The sequence below is a fragment of the Drosophila rhopaloa genome, unplaced genomic scaffold (genome assembly GCF_018152115.1).
Source record: "Drosophila rhopaloa isolate 14029-0021.01 unplaced genomic scaffold, ASM1815211v1 contig_115, whole genome shotgun sequence".
Taxonomy (NCBI): Eukaryota; Metazoa; Arthropoda; class Insecta; order Diptera; family Drosophilidae; genus Drosophila; species Drosophila rhopaloa.
The window spans coordinates 12626794-12647164 of record NW_025334990.1 but is presented as its reverse complement, the minus strand read 5'-3'; the positions used below and the strand labels follow the sequence as shown (position 1 = coordinate 12647164).

At 39.9% G+C, this 20371-nt stretch overlaps 4 protein-coding genes across 13 annotated transcripts in view; 2 read left to right on the top strand and 2 right to left on the bottom strand.

The window, feature by feature from the left end:
- LOC108040617 (cAMP-dependent protein kinase type II regulatory subunit) overlaps positions 1–11601 on the bottom strand; it is a 32756-nt gene extending 21155 nt beyond the window's left edge. The window contains exons 1-2 of one of the 4 annotated variants that reach the window (XM_017118149.2): positions 11384–11601; positions 9555–9715 (exon numbers count right to left, since the gene is read on the bottom strand). The gene's annotated coding sequence lies outside the window, so the exon portion shown is untranslated. Of the gene's footprint in view, positions 1–9554; positions 9716–9770; positions 10059–11383 lie in introns of those variants that run through there. The other 3 variants (XM_017118145.2, XM_017118147.2, XM_017118148.2) reach the window with 3 other exon arrangements.
- Positions 11602–12117: 516 nt separating this feature from the next.
- LOC108040648 (palmitoyltransferase ZDHHC20-B) lies at positions 12118–16877 on the top strand. Of its 7 annotated transcripts, none has more exons than XM_017118208.2 (7): positions 12118–12653; positions 12713–12834; positions 12922–13028; positions 13389–13626; positions 13797–13932; positions 14002–14131; positions 16279–16877. In XM_017118208.2, exons 1-7 carry the CDS (start codon positions 12518–12520, stop codon positions 16415–16417), a joined length of 1008 nt encoding a protein of 335 aa, XP_016973697.1. In that variant the 5' UTR covers positions 12118–12517; the 3' UTR covers positions 16418–16877. The 7 variants fall into 7 exon arrangements, with proteins under 7 accessions (XP_016973697.1, XP_016973696.1, XP_016973695.1 ...); XM_017118207.2 differs by having other exon boundaries at positions 13389–13635; XM_017118206.2 differs by having other exon boundaries at positions 13389–13635; positions 13770–13932.
- Positions 16878–16921: 44 nt separating this feature from the next.
- LOC108040647 (putative methyltransferase C9orf114) lies at positions 16922–18497 on the bottom strand (the record flags this gene model as incomplete). Its single annotated transcript, XM_017118201.2, has 2 exons — positions 16922–17658; positions 17720–18497. Coding segments are annotated over 2 exons (1515 nt in total), but the record flags the coding sequence as incomplete, so codon positions are not given.
- Positions 18498–18787: 290 nt separating this feature from the next.
- LOC108040628 (activating signal cointegrator 1 complex subunit 1) lies at positions 18788–20247 on the top strand. The gene is made up of 4 exons (XM_017118180.2): positions 18788–19046; positions 19099–19195; positions 19249–19513; positions 19579–20247. The coding sequence occupies exons 1-4, from the start codon at positions 18896–18898 to the stop codon at positions 20119–20121; spliced, it is 1056 nt and encodes a 351-aa protein (XP_016973669.1). The 5' UTR covers positions 18788–18895; the 3' UTR covers positions 20122–20247.
- The last annotated feature ends 124 nt before the right edge of the window (positions 20248–20371 follow it).

Here is a 20371-nt window from a genome sequence, read left to right as displayed (position 1 = left end):
TGTGAGTGTGGCGATAATTAAAAGTGTTCCAAAACGTAATTAACAACTTTGTAAAAGCGTCGAGAGCAACGTATTCGTTCTAAGATTAAAGATAATGTTCATGTTTATTTGAGAACTATTTCTAGACAGCACTAATTAACATTTACATTCTAAAGTAGCATATATAAAATATGTACCGCATTTTTGTAGGCCATTTATAAAGCGATTTAAAATCAATTGAAGTTATTTTAATGTCTATATATTCTTATTGTAGTAGTTCAGTATCTAAAATTATTTATCTTTATTTATTACTTGGACTTACTTTATTCAACATTATTCCAAATTATTTGAATACAAAAGGTTTAATGTTGCTAATTAACATATAATCTCATTTTCCCAACCCCCTTGGTTAAACTTTCAGTAAAAATAATTATTATTTCAAAAGAGCACCCACTGGTGAAACTAAATCCTTTTGCGCTAAGGACTTCTCTTCTCTTGCTCCAATTTCCGAGAACATAATCAAAGTTATTGAAAGGCAAGCAAATGAATACTTTGCTACCTGCAAACTCCTGATTGCAAATGACATGGCAATTGTTCTGCAAAATGAGATACAGATACAAACGCCACATTTGGCATTTGCAAATTTGCTTGCTATTTGGCAATTACTGTAGCATACATTGCGGCATATAACAATGCAAATTTGAGAGGCAAGCTGAAATGCGAGTTGCATGCATTTGTAAGCCCGCCCACGCAATGCAATTATAAGCCGACTCAATTAATTAGACCTCAAACAAGAAGGCGAGTTAAATAAACTGAAATCTTGGCAAGCGGGCTATAATTATTCCTGGCTGAAATATCTAAATATAGGCACTTGCATGTGTGCTTTTTGTAACCAGGTCGCCTTGTTTAATGTTTTCGTTTTCCACCTTCTGGATAATTATGCAAAAAGCCGTTTGAGAAAGGTTTCTGCCTTGAAAATGGCAAAGCAAAAAAAAAAAAGAAAGAACGTGAACAATAGACAAAACAAGGCTTTCCTTGGCCGTCCCCCCATTTTTTGCATGTGGGTTAATGTGCGAAATGTGCTAAGCGAACGCAAATTTTGTGTTTCAGTTTGTGCCATTTTGATGATATGCATGAGGTTCCCAGGGCCGCAACTTTAGCCACTCGCCACTTTATTATCCACCGTCCGCTCGACATTTATGCAAATCAGTTCCCCCTCCACTTAGCCTGCATTGCCGACTGCATTGGAAATCACTTAGCCAACAAGGAGACAATGACGTCATGTGCATATACAAATATATATATACAGGCCAACTTGTGTAATTTGAATTTCAGATGGTATGTAATTTCAAAAATAAGCTTCGATATATTTGGTACGATTTCGTTATATCATAATTTTATTTTGAGTGCCAATAAAATACCTTTTTTCGACAAAATCTTGGAGACTAAACCTAACCAAATGTTAACAAATATAGAATTTCGGGTGGCAACAGGAAAAATAAATTAAACTAAAATAATAATAATTTGGGCTTGACAAGGCGCCCAAGGCTGCAATAGTAACTGCCACTGCAACTGACGGTGACATCGAGTGCCTGTCCTGCTTTGGGTCATACTAAATAGGCACTTTAAATTAGACCGAATCGCTGAGAAAGCCAATGCAAACACATAAACGGAAAAACAATCGGATAATTCGAGCGCTCCAAAACAAAACTGTGCCGATTCATAAGCCGATGACGTGTAATACGTCTGATTGCAGCAAAAACGATCAAATAATGGTGGAGGGGTAAAGAAAATGGAGAAAAAACGGCAAGTATGACAGGCATTTGAAACGCTCGAGTGACATTTGTCGTGCGATAAATAAAACTGAGGCCATTTAGTCGACAGCGGGACTCGTCGTGCCTCAACTTCCACTGAATGCATATTTAAATATTCAAATCGCTCAGAAATTCTCGCCATTCTACGCTGAGTACCACAAATTTACGGTTTCGGGTATTCGGGTACTTAACTCAAAATATGTGCGGCCCAGACAAATGGGACAGTGATTAGACACAAGCGATTGACAAAGGCCGCAAATTAATTGCATAATTAGCATCGTATCGGGCCAACAAAAACCAGCAATTCAGCGTGGTGTTAAATGTCCGAAAAATTGACAGAGAAAATATTTAAATTCATTTCTAAATAAATGCTAAGCGAAGCGATTATTTGACTAATTACACTCACTCTATTAATGAAATTCCCTCTTATATTCACTGAAATAACTTAATTTAAAGAGTAAATAAAGTTTCGATTGATTTATAAATGCATTTTTTTCCTATCAAAATTTTTAACTTTTTTTATTGAAAAAGTTTGTTAAAATAACCAGATACACGAGAATAATAGTTTATTTGTTTAAAAATAGCAATTCCGTTTAATTATATTTATTTGAAAGAATATTAATCAATAGAGCAATACAAATACAACATTACGATTGACATATTTATTTTAAATCAGGCAAGCAAAAAGCATTTCGAAAAGATTGACTAATTAAATTTTACTTTATCAACTTTAATAAATTTGTTTGAAATTATCTGTATAAATTCTGTTATAGAATAAAATCAAATAAATCAATAAGCAGCCAAGCTCATTAAAATGTGATAAAAATACTGACGAATACAGCCGAAAATATTTAAATTCAGAAGCCGTCTGGGACCGTGGAATAAAATATGATTGACTATCCCCCCTCCATTCGATTTCTGCCCCACTCAAAACTTTATATCTCTTTTTTTCGCACTCAACTTTCGACCGCAACAACAATGGAATAAAAAACATATGCATGTCTATGTAAATATGTACGAATATGAATATATACACATAAAATGTACATATGAAAGAAAGAAAATAAGGAAAAATAAAAACTGTTGCTTGGCGCCCATAAAGAAAAAGAGCAACGAAATGGGAACACCAGCGACAACTTATGTTTATTTATGGGTTGCATATGCTCCCCGAGTTTGTGTATATTTTTCTGTGGGTGTGGCATATGCACCATTTTCGTGTATATCTTTTAAAGAGTCAGCTCACAAAAGCGCAACATGTAGCTGGGATTTTTATGCCCCCAAGTCCTTCTATCCTGGCAAATATTTTCACTTGCCTCCCCCCAAAAACTCTTTCGTATGAAAAATTAAATTTACTCAGCTCATCGTTTTTTTCCACCGGCCTTGCCAGTGCTTTACGGCCATAGCACGTGGCAGAATTTGCCAAAAACTTTTTAGGTAAAAAATAATGATGGTCCCAAGACTGGGAGCAAGGAAAAACATAAGGTGGATACCGAAAAAAAAATGGGTGGCAGGAAAGACTGAAGTTGCCGAGTCAAATTCTCGATGAATTTAAACATGCTTTAAACTTGCTCCAACATTTTAAGCCGCCTGACAATGAATCAAAAGTCCAGGACCTTTTGCCGAAAGGGACAAAAGGCAAATAAAAAACCCAATTCACAGAACAAGAGATAGCAAAAACATGGTAATCTTAAAAACAACAAACAAAAGGAAAATGAATAGACTTTAGAAAATAAAGAAAACCATTCGCTGTGCAAAAATAATGTCAACAAGAAAACATTATTTTTGGACTCTTAGATTTTCCCAGGACATTTTCCACATGCTTCGAGGAATAAATAATAAAACAGATTTCACATCTCAGTTGAATAAATACTCCATAATTAAATTGCCTGCAATGTCTTGGGGCATAATAGCTCGATTCTGTGCAGCAAACAGGGAGAAATAAATTATGTCGGCCTCTCATCTGAAAACTTCTCCCTTAATTTGCAAACTCGAGTGTGGGGCTAGACAGAAAGCCCTTAAATTATCAATTAGGATGCCCCCAAAGTCTGCCATGTGTGGGCGCAGTCGTTCAAAGGAAATTCCTGAGAAAAGGTCACCCAAGTATTTAATAAATACCTTGAATGCTGGGCGGGTTTACGGTTTGGCAAGGTGGGTGGGTGGTGTTCTTTGAATATTATCTAGAATTTGACTTTAAACCTCCTTTTTTGGAGCTTCTAATCAAGCTTGTATCTTTTCAAAGTTAATTAAGGGACCCCTCAAGGCTTGCCTTCTAAATTTTATATTAGTTTTATACTATAGACCATGGAATAATAAAATTTCAGTGATTGCAAACCACATTTTTAATTGGAATTTGGCCGCAAAGGTTTGTGAGTCAACTCATTCTGCATTTAACATTTTTATGTTCTTTTATTTAAAAGTAATTATAGAATAGGTGTTGTAAGTAAATTTCAGTAACTTACATACCACATTTTAATTGGAATTTGTCTCATTTTGCAAAGAACATAATTCTGTTTTATCCAACCAATGCTAATATTTAAAACTCAGACTTAAACTAAGTCAACATGTCAGTACTTAACTCTGTTGGCATTGTTTGCTTAGCTTCACATGCTTGAGCAGAGAATGACTACCATTCGTTTGAACAATCGAATCTAAAGCAATTATCCAATTTCTTGAGCAGCCACATGTAGTTATATAAAATTTGTGTAACTGGAGAGTGAGTCGTCAAGCGGTCATAGATTACACGCTGTACGTGGGCAAATAGAAGTAATGCCGGCCCGGTTTTGGCGTGTTCGGGATGTGTGGGCCGCGCTTCTGACCACACTCTCTTCATAAGACGGGCCAAACAACGGCCACCACCACCACCACCACCCACCCACTCCGGCGGCCTTCGCTTCGTGGCTCCAATTGACGTCACGCAGCTGCTTGACTTTTGATGTTTGCCTGTGGGCAACACAACAAGCTCGGCACCGGCCTTCGGCGAGGGAGGGGAGGGGGGCGGGCGGTGACATTTTGGGAAGGGGGGCAAACAGGGGTTAAGGGAAAAAATTGTTAAATCGATTAAAGTCAAAGTTTTGTCAGATACCCAACAGCAGCAGCAGCTAAAGTGCGTGAGCGGGACAAGCCCGAAAGTGAAATAGACCAGCGACAGCAGCCAGATAATGCCGCCGGCCATCAGTCAGTCAATCATTTCCATCCCTTTGCCCCCACCAAAAACCATAACCACCCCCCCCAGCCACCACCTGGCCACTATAAAAAGCAAAGTTTTGCAATCAACAAAAGTTAAAAGTTACCAGCGTACTAGAAAAGTTTTTCTAATTAGAACGGACTTGGAACCGCAGGTGTCATCAGCCAAAAGGCGTCATCAAATCAAACTCATTTTGCCACCACATACACAAACACGATATAATGATAAGCTAATACTCTAGAGATAAAGTTAACTGGATATTTAAAACTGAATAAATTATGAGTCATTTTCTTGGATTTTGTTTAAGGAAATATGTACTATATTTTATAGTTTTTTTTTACTATGCAGTACTAGCAACTAACTATATGGAACTGCTGATTTTTTTTGGACTTAATATTGCACTAGGAAAGCATTTTGTAAAATTCAGCATACAAGGACAAACATTTGGAACCAAGCCATTTTGTGTAAGTCCATTGCTTTTTTGCATAATCTTCATATAGATGTTTATAAAATTTAGAAACATAAATCCTTTCCTAACACCTCGTAGTTTTAGCTTATATAAATAAGCAAATGTTTGGCAATCAGCAAAGACTTTATATATTCACACCAAATGTAATGTAATATACAAAACAACTGTGCAACTTATAGACTTAAACTTTTTATATAAGAGAAATATTTATAAAGATATAATTAGCGATAAAACTTTAGATATAAACCATTGTAACTTATGGCCAAGTTTGCAATTGAAAATAAGTTACTTATCAAAAAGTGGCCAATAAAAGCTCTGAAACTCTGAATTTAAATTGGTTGAAGCAAACGTCGTCATCAAATGAGACTTATTTAGCATGCACATAGGAGATATATGTACATATGTACAGTGATAAGCCAAGACTTTAGATACAACTAAGTCCATGGCAAATGCGTCAGTGGGCAGTAGATAAGCTATCAGTCGCCGGGGATTTTAGATTGAGACAGACTCGAGACGAGAACTCAGTGGGTCAATCTGGCCTAGTATATAACCAGTCCCATTCCTCTTCTCCACAGACTGCTGACATATGTCTTATGTACATTTGGGTATCCTATGCGTGGGTGGCTTTTTTATTCAGCATTTTCTGCTGAGCTGCAGACAAATGCCGTGCATATTAAAATCCTCACAGAGACAATGAAATTTATGAGTTTCGCACAAAAGCAAGTCCAAATTTACGACTAATAAACCGCAGCGGGCAGAAATGAAATGAAAATGCGGCTAGCTTTTTAGTTCTCTTTTGGCCGATGACACAATTCAGGGGACCTGTCATCGGTTGCCCCAAAAGAAGTGACATCTGTGGCATATTGACAACCTGGGAAAACTGAAACTGAAACCGAAACCGAAATCGAGAGACCGAATGGGATCAATGCGCTTGTAGATCGCCAGTTAATTGGCTGACGGCGGCGTATACTTAATCTATTTTGAACTCTGTCAACTAATAATAGTTTCTGCCTCACGTGCCGCGTCTGCTTATCTCGGCTGTGCAACTTTATCGTTTATTCAATATATACGCTGTATATGTATGGGAAAAATAAAACTTAATCAAGATAAGTTTCCCGGGAGCGAGGAGGCCAAATGACTGGCATCAGGCGAAGGAAAGCCAATGGAAACTTTAGCCCTGCCATCAAAGCGAAATGCGGTTGCCCTCCTAATTAGTTCGAAAAGGTCTTAGACGGCAACAAAAAGAAAACTAAGGAAAACTTCCCAAGTTCGTGTAATCAAATGAGCTAAGAAAATGGAGATGGGACAGGAAGAGGCTTCCTGAAGCCACGACAAGTAAATCCCACTTGGCACACAAAAGCGCCAGAAGTTGACAAACAAATTCGTTTGTAAATTTAGCTTTCTAAGAAATGGAAAGCTGCATAAAATATCTACGATTTAGAAGATTAAAATTGTAAATAAACAACCTTGGGATACACAAAAACCCGTAATACATCTGGAATGCATCTAAAAATGTAACATTACAATTAAAAAAGTTTATTACTCAACAAATGAAACAACGCCAGAGGCAAAGGCTAATAATGTGTCTAATTTCTGCGGCTGTCTCGTATCGATTTTCCCATTCAAATTGCTGGAACAAAATTGCGTCTCCGACATAAAAAAAGCGAATTATTGAAGAGCTTCCAAAATCTGAATAGAAATCTGGATCCCCCTTAGCACACTCTATATATATATGTACGTACATAAAGAAAGAGGGCAGTGTTGGGTGGTTTTATTTAATTTTTTTGTTCGCTTTTTTTTGACCGAAGGTCGTGGCTTTTATTGGTCGTTTTCGTTCCGTTCCGTTTCTTCTTTCCTTTTGGCCAAACAATTAAATTTTCGCTGTGTGAATATTTCTTTTCATTTCGCTTTTTGCTTTGATTGGCGATTGGGGAGGGTGGGGGGTTGAAAATTATGATTATTTATTCAGGCAGTCCCGAAAATTTGTTGGCCACTTTTTGAAGAAGACGCAAATTATGCGCAATAACTTTTTGGTGGGAGTGTGACTCACTTAAGGCATGGAAATTTCGTATTTACACATAATTTATCAACATCCGTCAAAGTGCCGGGGCATTATCACCGCAACTCAAAAACTTGTGCAACTAATTAATAATATCAACTTAAGTTTGACTGCGCCCTAAGGCTGATTTCCATGTTTTTCGCCAGGTGAAAATTGAATACACAGCAAATATTGCGCATACGCCGTGTTGCTTTTGTTTACGTGATGCGTTCTATTTCTGGACTGCGAAATTAATTGCGAATCAGAATTGAAAAACAATTTTCCCAGCCAATTGTTTGGCATAAAGGAGAATGGAATGAAAGATGAATATCGCCGGGAATAAAAACAAAAACGAGGATAATAAAAAAGCGTTCTTCGTCGCCTCTGTCCTTTCGGTTTTTATGATGAGTTTTTCACGTGCCGCTGTTCACCCTTGTCAATTCCAGTTTTGGGATACCAAAAAATATATAAAACATGAAAGGAAGCCAAAGGACTCTTGTCAATAAAAATGCCTTAAAGCCGACTGGCAACTTTTTCATTAGTTTTCTGGGGGGCGCAACTACAAATTCGTTTGTATTTTTAGAACATTTCCCAGTGCCGAGCTAATATTATCGATGACTTTTTATTCCCGGCCCCATTACCGCTGGCCAAAGATGCGGGGGAGAATCAATCAATAAACGACGAGTCCCAGCTGAAACTAAGCCGGTCCATAAGCTCCACGGGTCCAGGAAACGTGAGGACATGACAGGAATCTGCTCTCGCCAATGGAAAAAGGGAATGGGTCCGAAGCCATAAGCGGAATAAGGGCCTTTTAAGGGAGGTGGCCCCGGGCTATTGAATCGAATACGCATTGAAGTCGCCCTGCCACCGATTTATATATATTTATATATATGTATTTACCCCACACCGTTTTCCTCTCAACTTGGAATTGAATTTGGCTTGGAAATTGTGTGTTTTGCCGCTGATGGATGGTTGTCTCTCGACTGCTGTCCAACTGTATTGCCAGGTTTTTATCCTGGTTTTCTCGCTTTGCGAAAATGCCAAGTATACAAAATGGAATTAATTACAAATACAGCTCATCGAGGACGAGCACGAGAATTTGTTATCAGGATTTCATTTGCAAAAGGAGAAAAGAGGATTTCAAAAGAAGTAAAGTAGTTGGATTAAGGCAAAGAGTGTAACTAAGGATCAGGTGTTTTTAAAGGCCTTTAGAAATTTAAAAACGTTTATTAAGTTCCAGGTATTCTTAATTAATGTTCAAAAAAAAATATCTAAAAATAGTAAAATAAAACTACAAATTCATATAACAACACTTTGCTATATTTGTTCGGCTGCCTATGCATCTAGTAACCATATTTTTCCTTTAACGATTTGATTAAATCACAAAAATGTTTATATATTTTATTTACTACCCAGTTTTTAAAACCACTGCTCTTATCTTTGATAAGCTTAGACAAACCTTTTCATTAATTTTGCAGTTATTTATTTATTGCGCAATAAACAACAGCTCCTAAAACAATTAAAATTATTTACGAGTATATATTCGGATACCTGAGCACCTAGACATAATATTGGTTTCTGGAACTCACCTGACTGAAAGATTATATTATTTACTCGCTCTACTCTTATGCAACTCAGCCATCGTTTAGTCTACAATAATTACAGCCACTATGCGGTTCTCTTTCTTTTCATTTATAAATATCATGCGAATATTTTACAAAAAAATGTTTCTTTATCATGAGTATTTCTGAAGATTATTCGTCACCCAATTCAGCTATCAGCAGGTCTATTTATTCGCTGATTTCTGAATATCTCTGCGGATTCCTGAGCACCCCGATCCGATCCCCCATTACCTCACCTGGTGTTTCCACCTGCTTAAGTAGGCGACTGTCGTTGGCTTATTTAATTTTTTGTTTGCTTTTTAGTTGTGTTTGTTTATCAAGCAATGCCAACCCTTGAGCAATTGATAAGCGCGTGAAATATTTAATCGCACGGGGAGGCAAACAGAAATGGCAGCAGAATCGGAATAAAAGTGGAAATGGAATGGATTCGAACGCGAGTGAAACTCACCTGACTTTCTGCTTGGCTGTCACCTGCTGGCGATGATGGTTTCTGGGTGGGTGATTCTCCTGCGTCCACCTGTTTCACCTGCTCCTCTGGCGCCTCTTTTCCTTTATTTTCCCTTATTGCTTTTCGGCCTTTTTCCTTCTATTCTCTTTCGCTCTTTATGGCTAAAACCAAATTTAATTTGTTACTTTCGTTGATTTTGTTATTTTTTACTTTTACTTGATGGCAGGTTGGTTGATTTTTCTTGCCGCTTTTGTTGTTGTTACTTTAAGCGTTGACTTTGATGTATTAACAAAATTCCTTATTAGATTTTGATTGAAAAAAGCGTATTTGCTGGGATTATAAATATTTCAGATTTTCATGTTATACACAAGAAAGTCAAATACGAAAAACAACTGCTATTATTTTTCAGTTGTTCGCTCAAAAATTTTGTTTTATATTCTATTTTGCCAGCTGACCTGTAAGGTTTTCTTTCCGATATTTAAACTCCTACTTAGTTGCACAACTCTTTTTTTAGTTTAAATAGAGTGATTAATTTATTTTTGGCTATCTGTAAAGATTTTGATTAAACTTGAAATGAAAACGTTTTCTGTTTTTTGCCCATGAACTGTTGAACTGTTGCGCGCTTGAAATAATTTTTCGCTTAAATAAACATTTTTTCTGGAAGGGTGTTTTTTGCCAGCCAAACTTAAATTGTTATTTATTTGGTTGGATTTTTTTTGTGCGACGCACTTAATTTAGGTTGTTTGTTTTTTAGGGTTTTAAAATATAAATGGGCAATTCTGGTTGGCATTTAAAAAAAACCAATATGAACAACTATAGAAAGCTAAACTGGCCTAATTGGAATTTTGCACAGCGCATGCCTATCAATGATTTATGTTTCACTTTTGTTTAAGACTTAAATAAAAACAGGTTTGGTTTATCGCATATGTAATTGTTTTATTTATTCCGCTTAAATAAACATTTTTGTTTTTGTATATTTTGCTGCCACCTTAACTCGATGAAGTATGTATGTTGGATTTTTTGTTTATTGTATTGTTGTTTGCAACTCCTACACTGGCCCTCAAAAATTGTGTTTTTTGTTGGTTTGTTTTGGATTGTAATAATATATGAGCAAATTCTGATTGGCATCTTGTTGCAAAGCAGTTGCCCATGACCCAATTACCGATTGGCCTCATCGATAGGCGTCGATAACATAAAGTTGCAGTTGCATTTGCAATGTTTTTGAAAAGTTTGCCTCCAATTACTCTTAATTTCAAATGAGATCTGATCTTGTTAATTAAATGTCTGCTGATTAGGACAAGTAATTAGTTAAGTGATCGCTGCACTTGTTTTAAGAAAAAAACTGCGCTTAAAACCGGCATTTGAATCATATGCGCAAGCCCCTCTCTATCTCTCTCTTGCTCTCTGTCGAGATCCCCCTTTCTCCACCTTCACTTCACTCTCTCCTCTTCCCTCACTCTTCTCCTCTCTCTTTTTCACACGCAGCTCTCGTGTTTATTGATTGTCCCCCACCGAAAAAAACCTTCAAGTAACAACAACAAAAGCAGCAGATAGGTAGATTTCTGTATGTATGTATATTGTATTTTCGGGGAGAGGGGGGAGGCCACCTACACCACCCCCCGCCTACCGCCCACCTCGTTTTTTATTACGCGCACGTAGTGTTTTTTTTCTCTTCTCTCACATTTTTTTTTACATACACTTGCACAATTGAAGAGAGTGGCGGAGAGAGAACAGGTGCGAGGGGGCGGTTGCGGGGGGCGGGGCGAAGCTGGAGTTAATTGGCGAGCACGCTTTTCGGTTTTTCGGGCTTTTCTCTTCGCTGCAATTACTTTTCAATTTTCAAACGCACATAATCCACCGATCCGAAGCACAACGGCACACGTTCTATATCTTTCCCACCGGCGATTAAACCGCTGTTATTTGCTATATTTTTGATTTTTTGAAAATTTTTAATGGCAAACGTAAACAAGTGCGAACGGTGAAATATCGAATGCTGGAGCCTCTATATTCCGTGTTCCGTGTCAGGCAAAAAATTACAAAAAGTTGTGGATTGCGGGTTGCTTAAATAGACTCGATGCTCCCCCAAAAGCTTGCTCTCAGCCAAAGTTCTCTCTTTTGTCGACTCTCTCCAGTGTGGGGGAAAATACTAGAAAAAAATACCAAAACCAGGCAATTGTGACGTCAGAGTATGCGTTTTGGTGAGGGTGGCAATGGTAATATTGTAATATTTAAACCAAATTTAGGGGACATAATTAATTTAATTAATTTATTTAAAAGCATTTCAGTTTACCTAATTTTGTTAATCAAAAATGCGTTCATTATTTAAATACAAAAAACAATCCAAAACAATTAAAAAATAAACGACACTTTCAAATTATTAATTAAAATATTTCTCTAGCATAATATTTTCTTTTACCTTTTCATTTTTCTGTCAAAACTATTGTATCCAATCCATTTTTAAATAAATATCTTACAACATTTAGCATGCCAATAAAACCTGTTCTCAACTTGTATGGCCATAAGCGATAGTATCGTGTCACGCCACGCTGACTGTGCCACCCCCAACTCACAAATCGCCCATCCCTAAACCAGTTCGAGTTACCCATAATTTGACAGCCAAATTTTGTTAATTGCACCTGGAAAAGCAAAAAAAAATTGGGAATAATAACAAAAATGTCGCAGCGTTAAGGTGAAAACCTGCACCTGCCCGCCCAAAAGGGGAAGCAAGCAGCAAATAGCGCCGAAGGTTTTCGACAATAGCGTGCAAGCGAGTGAATCACTATCAGATAAAGAAATTGGATTGGACGGAGGAGCGTAGATCGCAGAGATCCCCGCCCGCCGGAGGAGCAGTCACAATAGCAGTCCCATCTGGCGCCCCGATTCCGCTTCAGCTTCAGGTGGACGTCACCCCAACGCCCAGAGACACGCGCGCCCTCACCGAAGTGGTGGCCCACATTAATAACATGGGAAACGACGACCATCGACGGCGGAAGACACCTTGTGGATTTTGTATGGCGGTCTTCAAGTGGATCCCGGTGCTGTTCATCACCGCGGTGATAGCCTGGTCCTACTATGCCTACGTGGTGGAGCTGTGCATCCGTAAGTGCTATTATTCATTTCTCTAGAAGTTGAATCTCTAACCATTCCTCCACCTACAGGCAACTCGCAGAACCGCATCGGTATGATATTCATGCTGTTGTTCTACCACCTTTTTCTCACCCTGTTTATGTGGTCCTACTGGCGTACCATTATGACGTCCGTGGGGCGAATGCCTGATCAGGTGAGTAAGCCACACGCCTTATCGGCTGCCACTATCAAAAGTGACTGGGAAAACCTCACTAATACCTTATGTTTACCTCTTTTGCAGTGGCGGATACCGGACGAGGAAGTGACTCGACTTTTCCGGGCCGACAGCCCAGACACCCAGAAACGCATACTTAACAACTTTGCGCGCGATCTGCCAGTCACAAATCGGTGAGGATTAAATTAAGTTATCAAGCTCAGTTCCGCGAAATCTATTTCATTAGAAGCCTAGCGCTTAATTTAGTTTTTATTTTTTTGTTTTTTATTATTATTTTTAACTATAAACTGTCAGCCGAAGTGCTGTGGTCTTAAATAAGCAAATTAAATAGTTTTTTTACATACTTGTCTTTTGATATTGCGAACAAAGTATAAAAGCTATAAAAGAAGGGAATCATTTGTTATAGGAAATAATGTTTCTTAAATGAAAAAATGACTCAGTTAAAATGAAAACAAAATGAAAAGTACCTTATACATTTTATAATGGGCATTTCGGAAAAAATGTATTTAATCCGTAAAATATTTGATTTTCAGCACAATGAACGGATCTGTGCGGTTCTGCGAGAAGTGCAAGATCATCAAGCCAGACCGGGCGCACCACTGCAGCGTGTGCAGCTGCTGCGTGCTGAAGATGGACCACCACTGCCCCTGGGTGAACAACTGCGTCAACTTCTACAACTACAAGTACTTTGTCCTGTTCCTGGGCTATGCGCTCGTCTACTGCCTGTACGTGGCCTTCACAGCGCTGCACGATTTTGTCGATTTCTGGAAGGTAGGTGCCGTAAGTTTCCGATTGCTCAACCTTTATTATTACCTAATTATATACCCGCTGCATGCGAAGACCTGTTAGTTAATGATTGTATTCTCTCGTTTCGCTGTAATGTTTTCTATACTGCTTGTACTTTCTGATCCAAGTACGATAATAATGGTTACTCGGCACAGGGACAGCTAAATGCCACCGGAATGGGACGATTCCACATCTTGTTCCTGTTCTTCATTGCCTTAATGTTTGCCATTAGTTTGGTGAGTTTGTTTGGCTACCACATCTACCTGGTGCTGGTGAATCGCACGACTCTGGGTGAGTAAATGAAGCCTGATATTCCAATTATAGGTTTAATATAGCCTTCTTTATTTGTTTTCCATTTAGAGTCGTTTCGGGCTCCCATCTTCCGCGTTGGCGGCCCAGATAAGAATGGCTATAACTTGGGCCGATACGCCAATTTCTGCGAGGTATTCGGTGACGACTGGCAGTACTGGTTCCTGCCCGTCTTCTCCAGGTATGTCTCGCTCCTTCTTTCCCACCATTTCGATCTTTGGCATTCTCACATTCCCATTTTTACTAATCCGTGCTGCACTAGAAGCTCTCTCACTCTTTAGTTGTTGTTCTTGTACGCTTTGTTTTATTTGATTTAACTTACTTTATGATTTTCGTTAATATGTTGATTTTGGCAAATTAAAGGCATGCTCGAAAGCCAGTGCTTAGTAGTTAAATACCTTTTCTAATTTTCGATGTGTGTTCTGTGTGCTGAGTTTAAGAATAAAGCAAATACAGCTAAAAATCACTAATTTTACCACTTATAATTTGTGTAAGCCAAATAACTACTCTGTATGTCCAAAAAATGAGAACGCAAAGCAACGAAACAATGCTGTCGATCTCCTCTTGTAATTTAGTTGTAAGCATAATCAAAATTACCACTTCATTTCACTTACGTTCGTTGTTTCTGTTTGTAAATAAAAAAAAGTCGAAAAGATTCGACTTGATCGCGGGATTTAGTGACTAATTTAAAATGCCAAATTTCGCTTGAAATTCTGCCAGAATCCGTGGAATTTCACGAACCCACTCAGCTTACTAAAAACCAAAACACTTGCCATTCACAATCAGTTAATCCAATTGCAATATTCGTCTCCACACATCCGTGCAAAATTATATAACAAACTGCAAACGACAACAACAACAACAGCTACAACTACAACAAGCTAAACTGTATAAAACAAAAATCAACTCGAAAACCTAACAAACAAAAGATAATTTCTGTTTAAAACTCTCTGTTTAACGCAATACCACCACTTCTGCTTATTCACAATCACGGAACTAGTCGCGGTGATGGCTACAGCTATCCGACCTCCAGCGACCAGAGTCGAGTGTCCACCACCTCACCCGTCCAGCGTTACGATGCCATGGGGGATACGGCCACCAGCAGGTTAGATGGCAATCCAACAGATAAGTTGATTGGCGCTAGTCCCCTCGACACCACTAACCATCACCACAACCAATCGCCTCATCAAGTAAGAAGCCCCAGCGCCCAGCCAATCCAGCAGTTGCAGCAGCAACAGGCGCCACCATCTCCATACCTGGACGAGCTGGAAGAGCGGCTGGAGCAGGTGGCAAACGGCCAGTCATTAAGCAGCAGCACAGCAGTAGTCAAGTCTAGTCAGCAGGCGGAGAGAGAAGCCAATGGGGCAGCTGTATTCATCGACATGGTTGGGGATCATCCACTAGCAGGAGTGGATCCTGCCAAGGATTCCCCACGCCCGCCGAATGGCGATCTGCCAGTTTGAATTGCACCATTTGATTTGTTTCTGTAGAATGTATTGTGTTTGTACTATATAGCCGAGTAAACTGCCAGATTTGTCAACGTCGCAGTTTGTAGTAAGCCAATAAGTTACCTCTATGCAATTCATCAAATGTTCAGTGTAGGCCATTAAAATGTTTGAATGGCTGGGACCACTATACTTGGCTTAGATATACATCGTCGGGTATTTTAAATTCAATCATCACTTAGCTACATTCGACTAAGTTAACATTAAGCAATATGTAATTGGTTTTAAACAAGCATTTATCGCTGTTTCAATCCATCGAATTTTGTATTTGAAATCAGCAGAAACGAATATATGGGAGATCCTTGAAGCTGAGATATTTATCGAGGTCAGAAATTTGTACCTTGTTAACACATTAATGGAACCAATCATCCTTGTAGATATCAACCGATCTTCAAGACTTAAGCCTAATGATAAGCTATGAGATTTCAGTACACACTATTATCACACGAAATTCGGGCATTTCTCTTTGCTTTTAATTTATGTAGTTAGTTAGTTACTGTTTGCAATTTAACTTTTATACTTTTTTATTCTTTTGTACACCTATTATACCTAAATACATTATTATACTGAGCGAACTTGTCTACGAGTGACGAACTTAAGATGGATGCAAAAATATATTTGTAACAGCAACAAAGGTTTGTTTTTAATTTGCCAAAGAAAAGAAATCCAACAGCTTTGCTTCCGTTGCACTGCACATTATCATCAATCAATCAATCAAATACGAAATAGCGCACTCAACTAATCATTTTCCCACTATGATCTATGATCTGTACACTATATGTTATACCTATCCTGATCGAATTTAATGCACCACATCCTTTAGCTTTGGAGATGGCAAAACGTTCCCGATCCGACATATGGAGGAAGACACCGAATCTTTGCTGGGATATCACAGCGACACGCGCATTGAGCTGGAGGAAGACTTTCTGCCAGAACCGCGGTTCCAGGACTCGATTCCATAGCTAATTATGACCAGTGACAATGTGGCGACATACTACATTTAGAGATTTAGTTGAAAGCTTTTTTGGATGGCTTCATCCTTTTTTTTCAACTTTCATTTTCAGTGTGTAAATAACAGAAAGAAAGACAGTCCATCCTTTAGGGACAACTAGGTCATTATGTTTAAGCTATCAGAGAGTGGATGGACAATTACAATATAGATGTATGTAAGAAACATAGATGAGCGGTTGGTGACAGACTAAATTTCGACTAAAAACTTGCTTTGACATTCGCGTTGGAAATTTTAAAACGTATTAATTTAGTGTGTAAGTAGACAGTTATTAGCCCGTTTCGAACAAAAGTTTATGTCTATATCGGAATACAGCTAGTTATGCTAACAACAAAGTTCAGAATATAGGCTAAATATAGTTAAACGCATAGTGGGAATACAATAAAATCAAAAACGAAACTTTAAGCAACACATATGGATCTGTATATTTACAAAAATAAAATTCCAACTATTCCATTCAATCGAACCTACTCAAGTCGTTATTTGTGCTCGACTGCCGTGTTGCAGAAATTGTGGTGGAGGAAACGACTTCAAAGTCGTCATCTGCGGGGGCTGTTTTCTCAAAACTCTCTGAAGGATCGGCAAAAGGGTTAGCTGTCTGTCTAACGACTTTGGGCAATGCTTTTGGAGGAGAAGGCTCATAAACGACTGGTGATTCCACGGTGTCCTCCACCAGCTTCCTTTTCTTCTGCTTTTTGCTAACTAAAACATCTCGACGCACAGATATGCCAGTATCCTCACTTTGAGGCAGCAGATCGCTTAGATCGGTCTCCACATCCTCAACATCCGGTTGAAGTTTCTCCTGCAGAGCCGCCAGAGCAATTAGCAAGGCCTCCTCCGTGCGAATGGTTCGAGATCCTTGGCGGGGCAAAACATTCACATAGTGATCGAACAGCAGCTCCGGATCGTCTACAGTTAGCTTCTCGTCGTTGGATAGGGCAGATTCCAGGCCTTGCAGTCCGCCAAAGACGATGAGCATGTGTTTGAAGCTATAGGATCGGTTGGGTACCTCATGCACATTGGTGCCGCGATCGGAGGTTCCAAGAGTCACATCGTAGCCGGAATCGTAGGGGGATTTGGTGAAAATCTCCGACAGTGAGTGGGCAATACGCACTTGGTAGCCCCAATAGACACCTGTTTCCCGACGTGGCTCATCCGGGCTGACAAGGGTTCCCTTCTGCTTTCTGCTGGTCTCTAAAATTCCAATAGATTTGATTTGATTTTGATTTAGATTCATAAAACATTTAGGGCTTACCACTTTGAGGTTCCATTTTCACGGTCACCCTGACTCCCGGCTCAATTGCCTTGTCCACCAGAACGTCGTTGAGCAGTCCCACGTTCGCGTAACTGTGTCCCTCCTTGGCCTTCTTGTCGCAGATGACGCCCTCGCGATAACGAAACATGCTTTGCTGCCGGAGGTGGTGGGGGGTGTCCAGCGGATTAAGCAGCCCCGAGTACTTGAGGTCCTTGTGCAGAGGGAAGAAGTACTTGCGCAGGTACTGCGGACACTCCAGATACTGCAGGATTCGAGCCAATTGCAGGGAGCTGCTGCGCACGGTGCCAGTGCCACTGCCCTCCGCATCCTCCTCGTAGCTGCGCTTTGTCTCGCGGGCAGTGGCTATGCCCACGTCGTCAAAGACGATCACCTCGTTCACCCGGAAGATGCAGGCAGCACGAGCTATTTGACCAGCCACGTAGGCCCGCAATTCGGCGGATTGGGCATTCTCGAGGATGGAACCAGGCACAGCTATACTCAGGGTGGACGGATTGGGTCTGTCCTTCTTTTGTGCTTCAGTGGCGGCCAGTTCCGCACGGGTTTCCGCCTCCTCCGCCTGCTGCAGTTCCTTGAGCAGCTTTTCCTGCTTGCGCTGACGCTTCAGCGCCTTCCGCTCTTCGTTTACCTTCTTCCAGGACTTGTGCGGCTCCGTGGGCTTGCCATTGCTGCTGACTGCGGGGGCGGCTGGCATGGTTTTAATTAATAATCTACCAGTGCTCTCAGAAATCGCTAAAAACAAACCACGCACGTGCAATAACAATGTTTCAGTGTGGCCAAATCATTAATTCTTTTTTTGTCTAATTTGGTATTAATCGTATAACAATTCAAAATATTATTTATTCCATTTATTTGACTATATACACATTTATTATCCTAACAACGAGTTAAAACTATTAAAAATCCACAAAATAAACCATATATTTTATACAATTTATTTGATTTCGTTACCTTCAATCATAATATAGTTGGAGGAACCCCCCTAGTATTCCTTTAATTCCGACTTGCGTTGGTATTTTTTCGGAATTCCTAGGATAGCTTTACAAACGCATTAGGGCATTTTTTGACATTGTCAGATCCCGTCTTTTTTATAAGGAACTCGGTTTAATTCGGGAAATCCCCGTGAATACATGAGCTTGCCTGATTTTTGCGATCACAATGAGTCGCGAAGTGCTATCCCCTCCTGTCCAAACGATGAGCCAAAATCGACGCTATAGGGTTAACGTGGTGCACGAAGATTTCGGCGGTGCAAAGTGGAACGGCCAAAATAAACGAGCTAAAGGAGAAAACAAGGCCTACCAGGAAACAGGTGAATGGCTATTTGCATTTTTTTTTCCTAGATAACCATTTCTTTCCCTCAGATCTTTATGCCGACGACGACGACGAGGAGGATCCAGCTGCTACTCGAATTGAGGAGACGCCAAATGGCGATTTTAAGCTTGCTCTTCATGTTCCGAAGTGCGTTAACACTTGCTCATATATTGATGTCACTGTAAGCCATTTTCTTGCAGATCATTCTATGGGGGACTAATTGGCATGAAAGGCTCTACGAAGCGTCGCATCGAGGAAGAGACCAGGACCGAGATCTACGTTCCACGTCAAAACGAGAGATCCAATGACGTCGTTATCAAAGCCAAACAACGCAGCCAGGTGTGCGCTGCACTGCGTCAAATCCGCCACTTACTTGCCTCCCTGCGCAAGAAGATGAAGCCCACCCACTTTTTGGCCGTAGCTCTAAACACCGGTGAAGTCCAGCAGCGTTTTGTGGAGTTGAAGGTACATATACATTTTATAGGGTGAAATCAGCCAAGAGAAATTCTGATCATATGCTCCCTTACCAGAGAAACATTTTGGAGGCTCAGTTGCCGGGAATCGATGAGGAGCTATTTATCTCTGAGCGCTGCATCCACCTTACCCTAGGTGTGTATGTGCTCCTGGACGACGACGAGCGTCAAAGGGCCCTCAATGAGCTGGAGGCCTGTCGTCAGTTTCTGGCTGACCTAAAAACTCCATTTGACATGAAAGTCAACGGCCTGGAGATTATGAACGACGATCCCAGCTCCACTCGCGTTCTATACGGTCGTATTGAGTCTTCGGACTTGCAGAAGTTCGCGGATAAGTGTCTGGCCCACTTCCAGACCACCGGCCTGTGCGCCACAGACAATAATGACCGCGAGTCTATCAAGCTCCACATGACAGTGATGAACAACCGTTACCGCAAGGAGGCAATGAAGTCCGGGAACAGCTTTGATGCCCGCGAGATCCTGAAGCGCTTTGGGGACTTTGACTTCGGTTCAGCGGAATGCCAGGACGTGCACCTCTGCGTCTTGAAATCGCGTGGGGAGGACGAATTTTACAAGATCTCGGGCAGCTTGAAGTTCTAAAAAACGTTTCTCTCTCATTCCGTATAATTAAAGTTTGAACAAAGAAACGTGAAAAACCAAACATTAGGAATTACACATTGCTTTATAAATAAATGCTATCACCAATAAATACACATATACGATTTATTTGTCGAATATCAATGCTCAAATTGGTTTTGTATAAATGATGCAACTGGACTGCATAACACCTCAGTGCCTTGTGCCTATCGAGATTATCTCCGTGGTTTTTCCACGGGAAAGTCACGTGAAC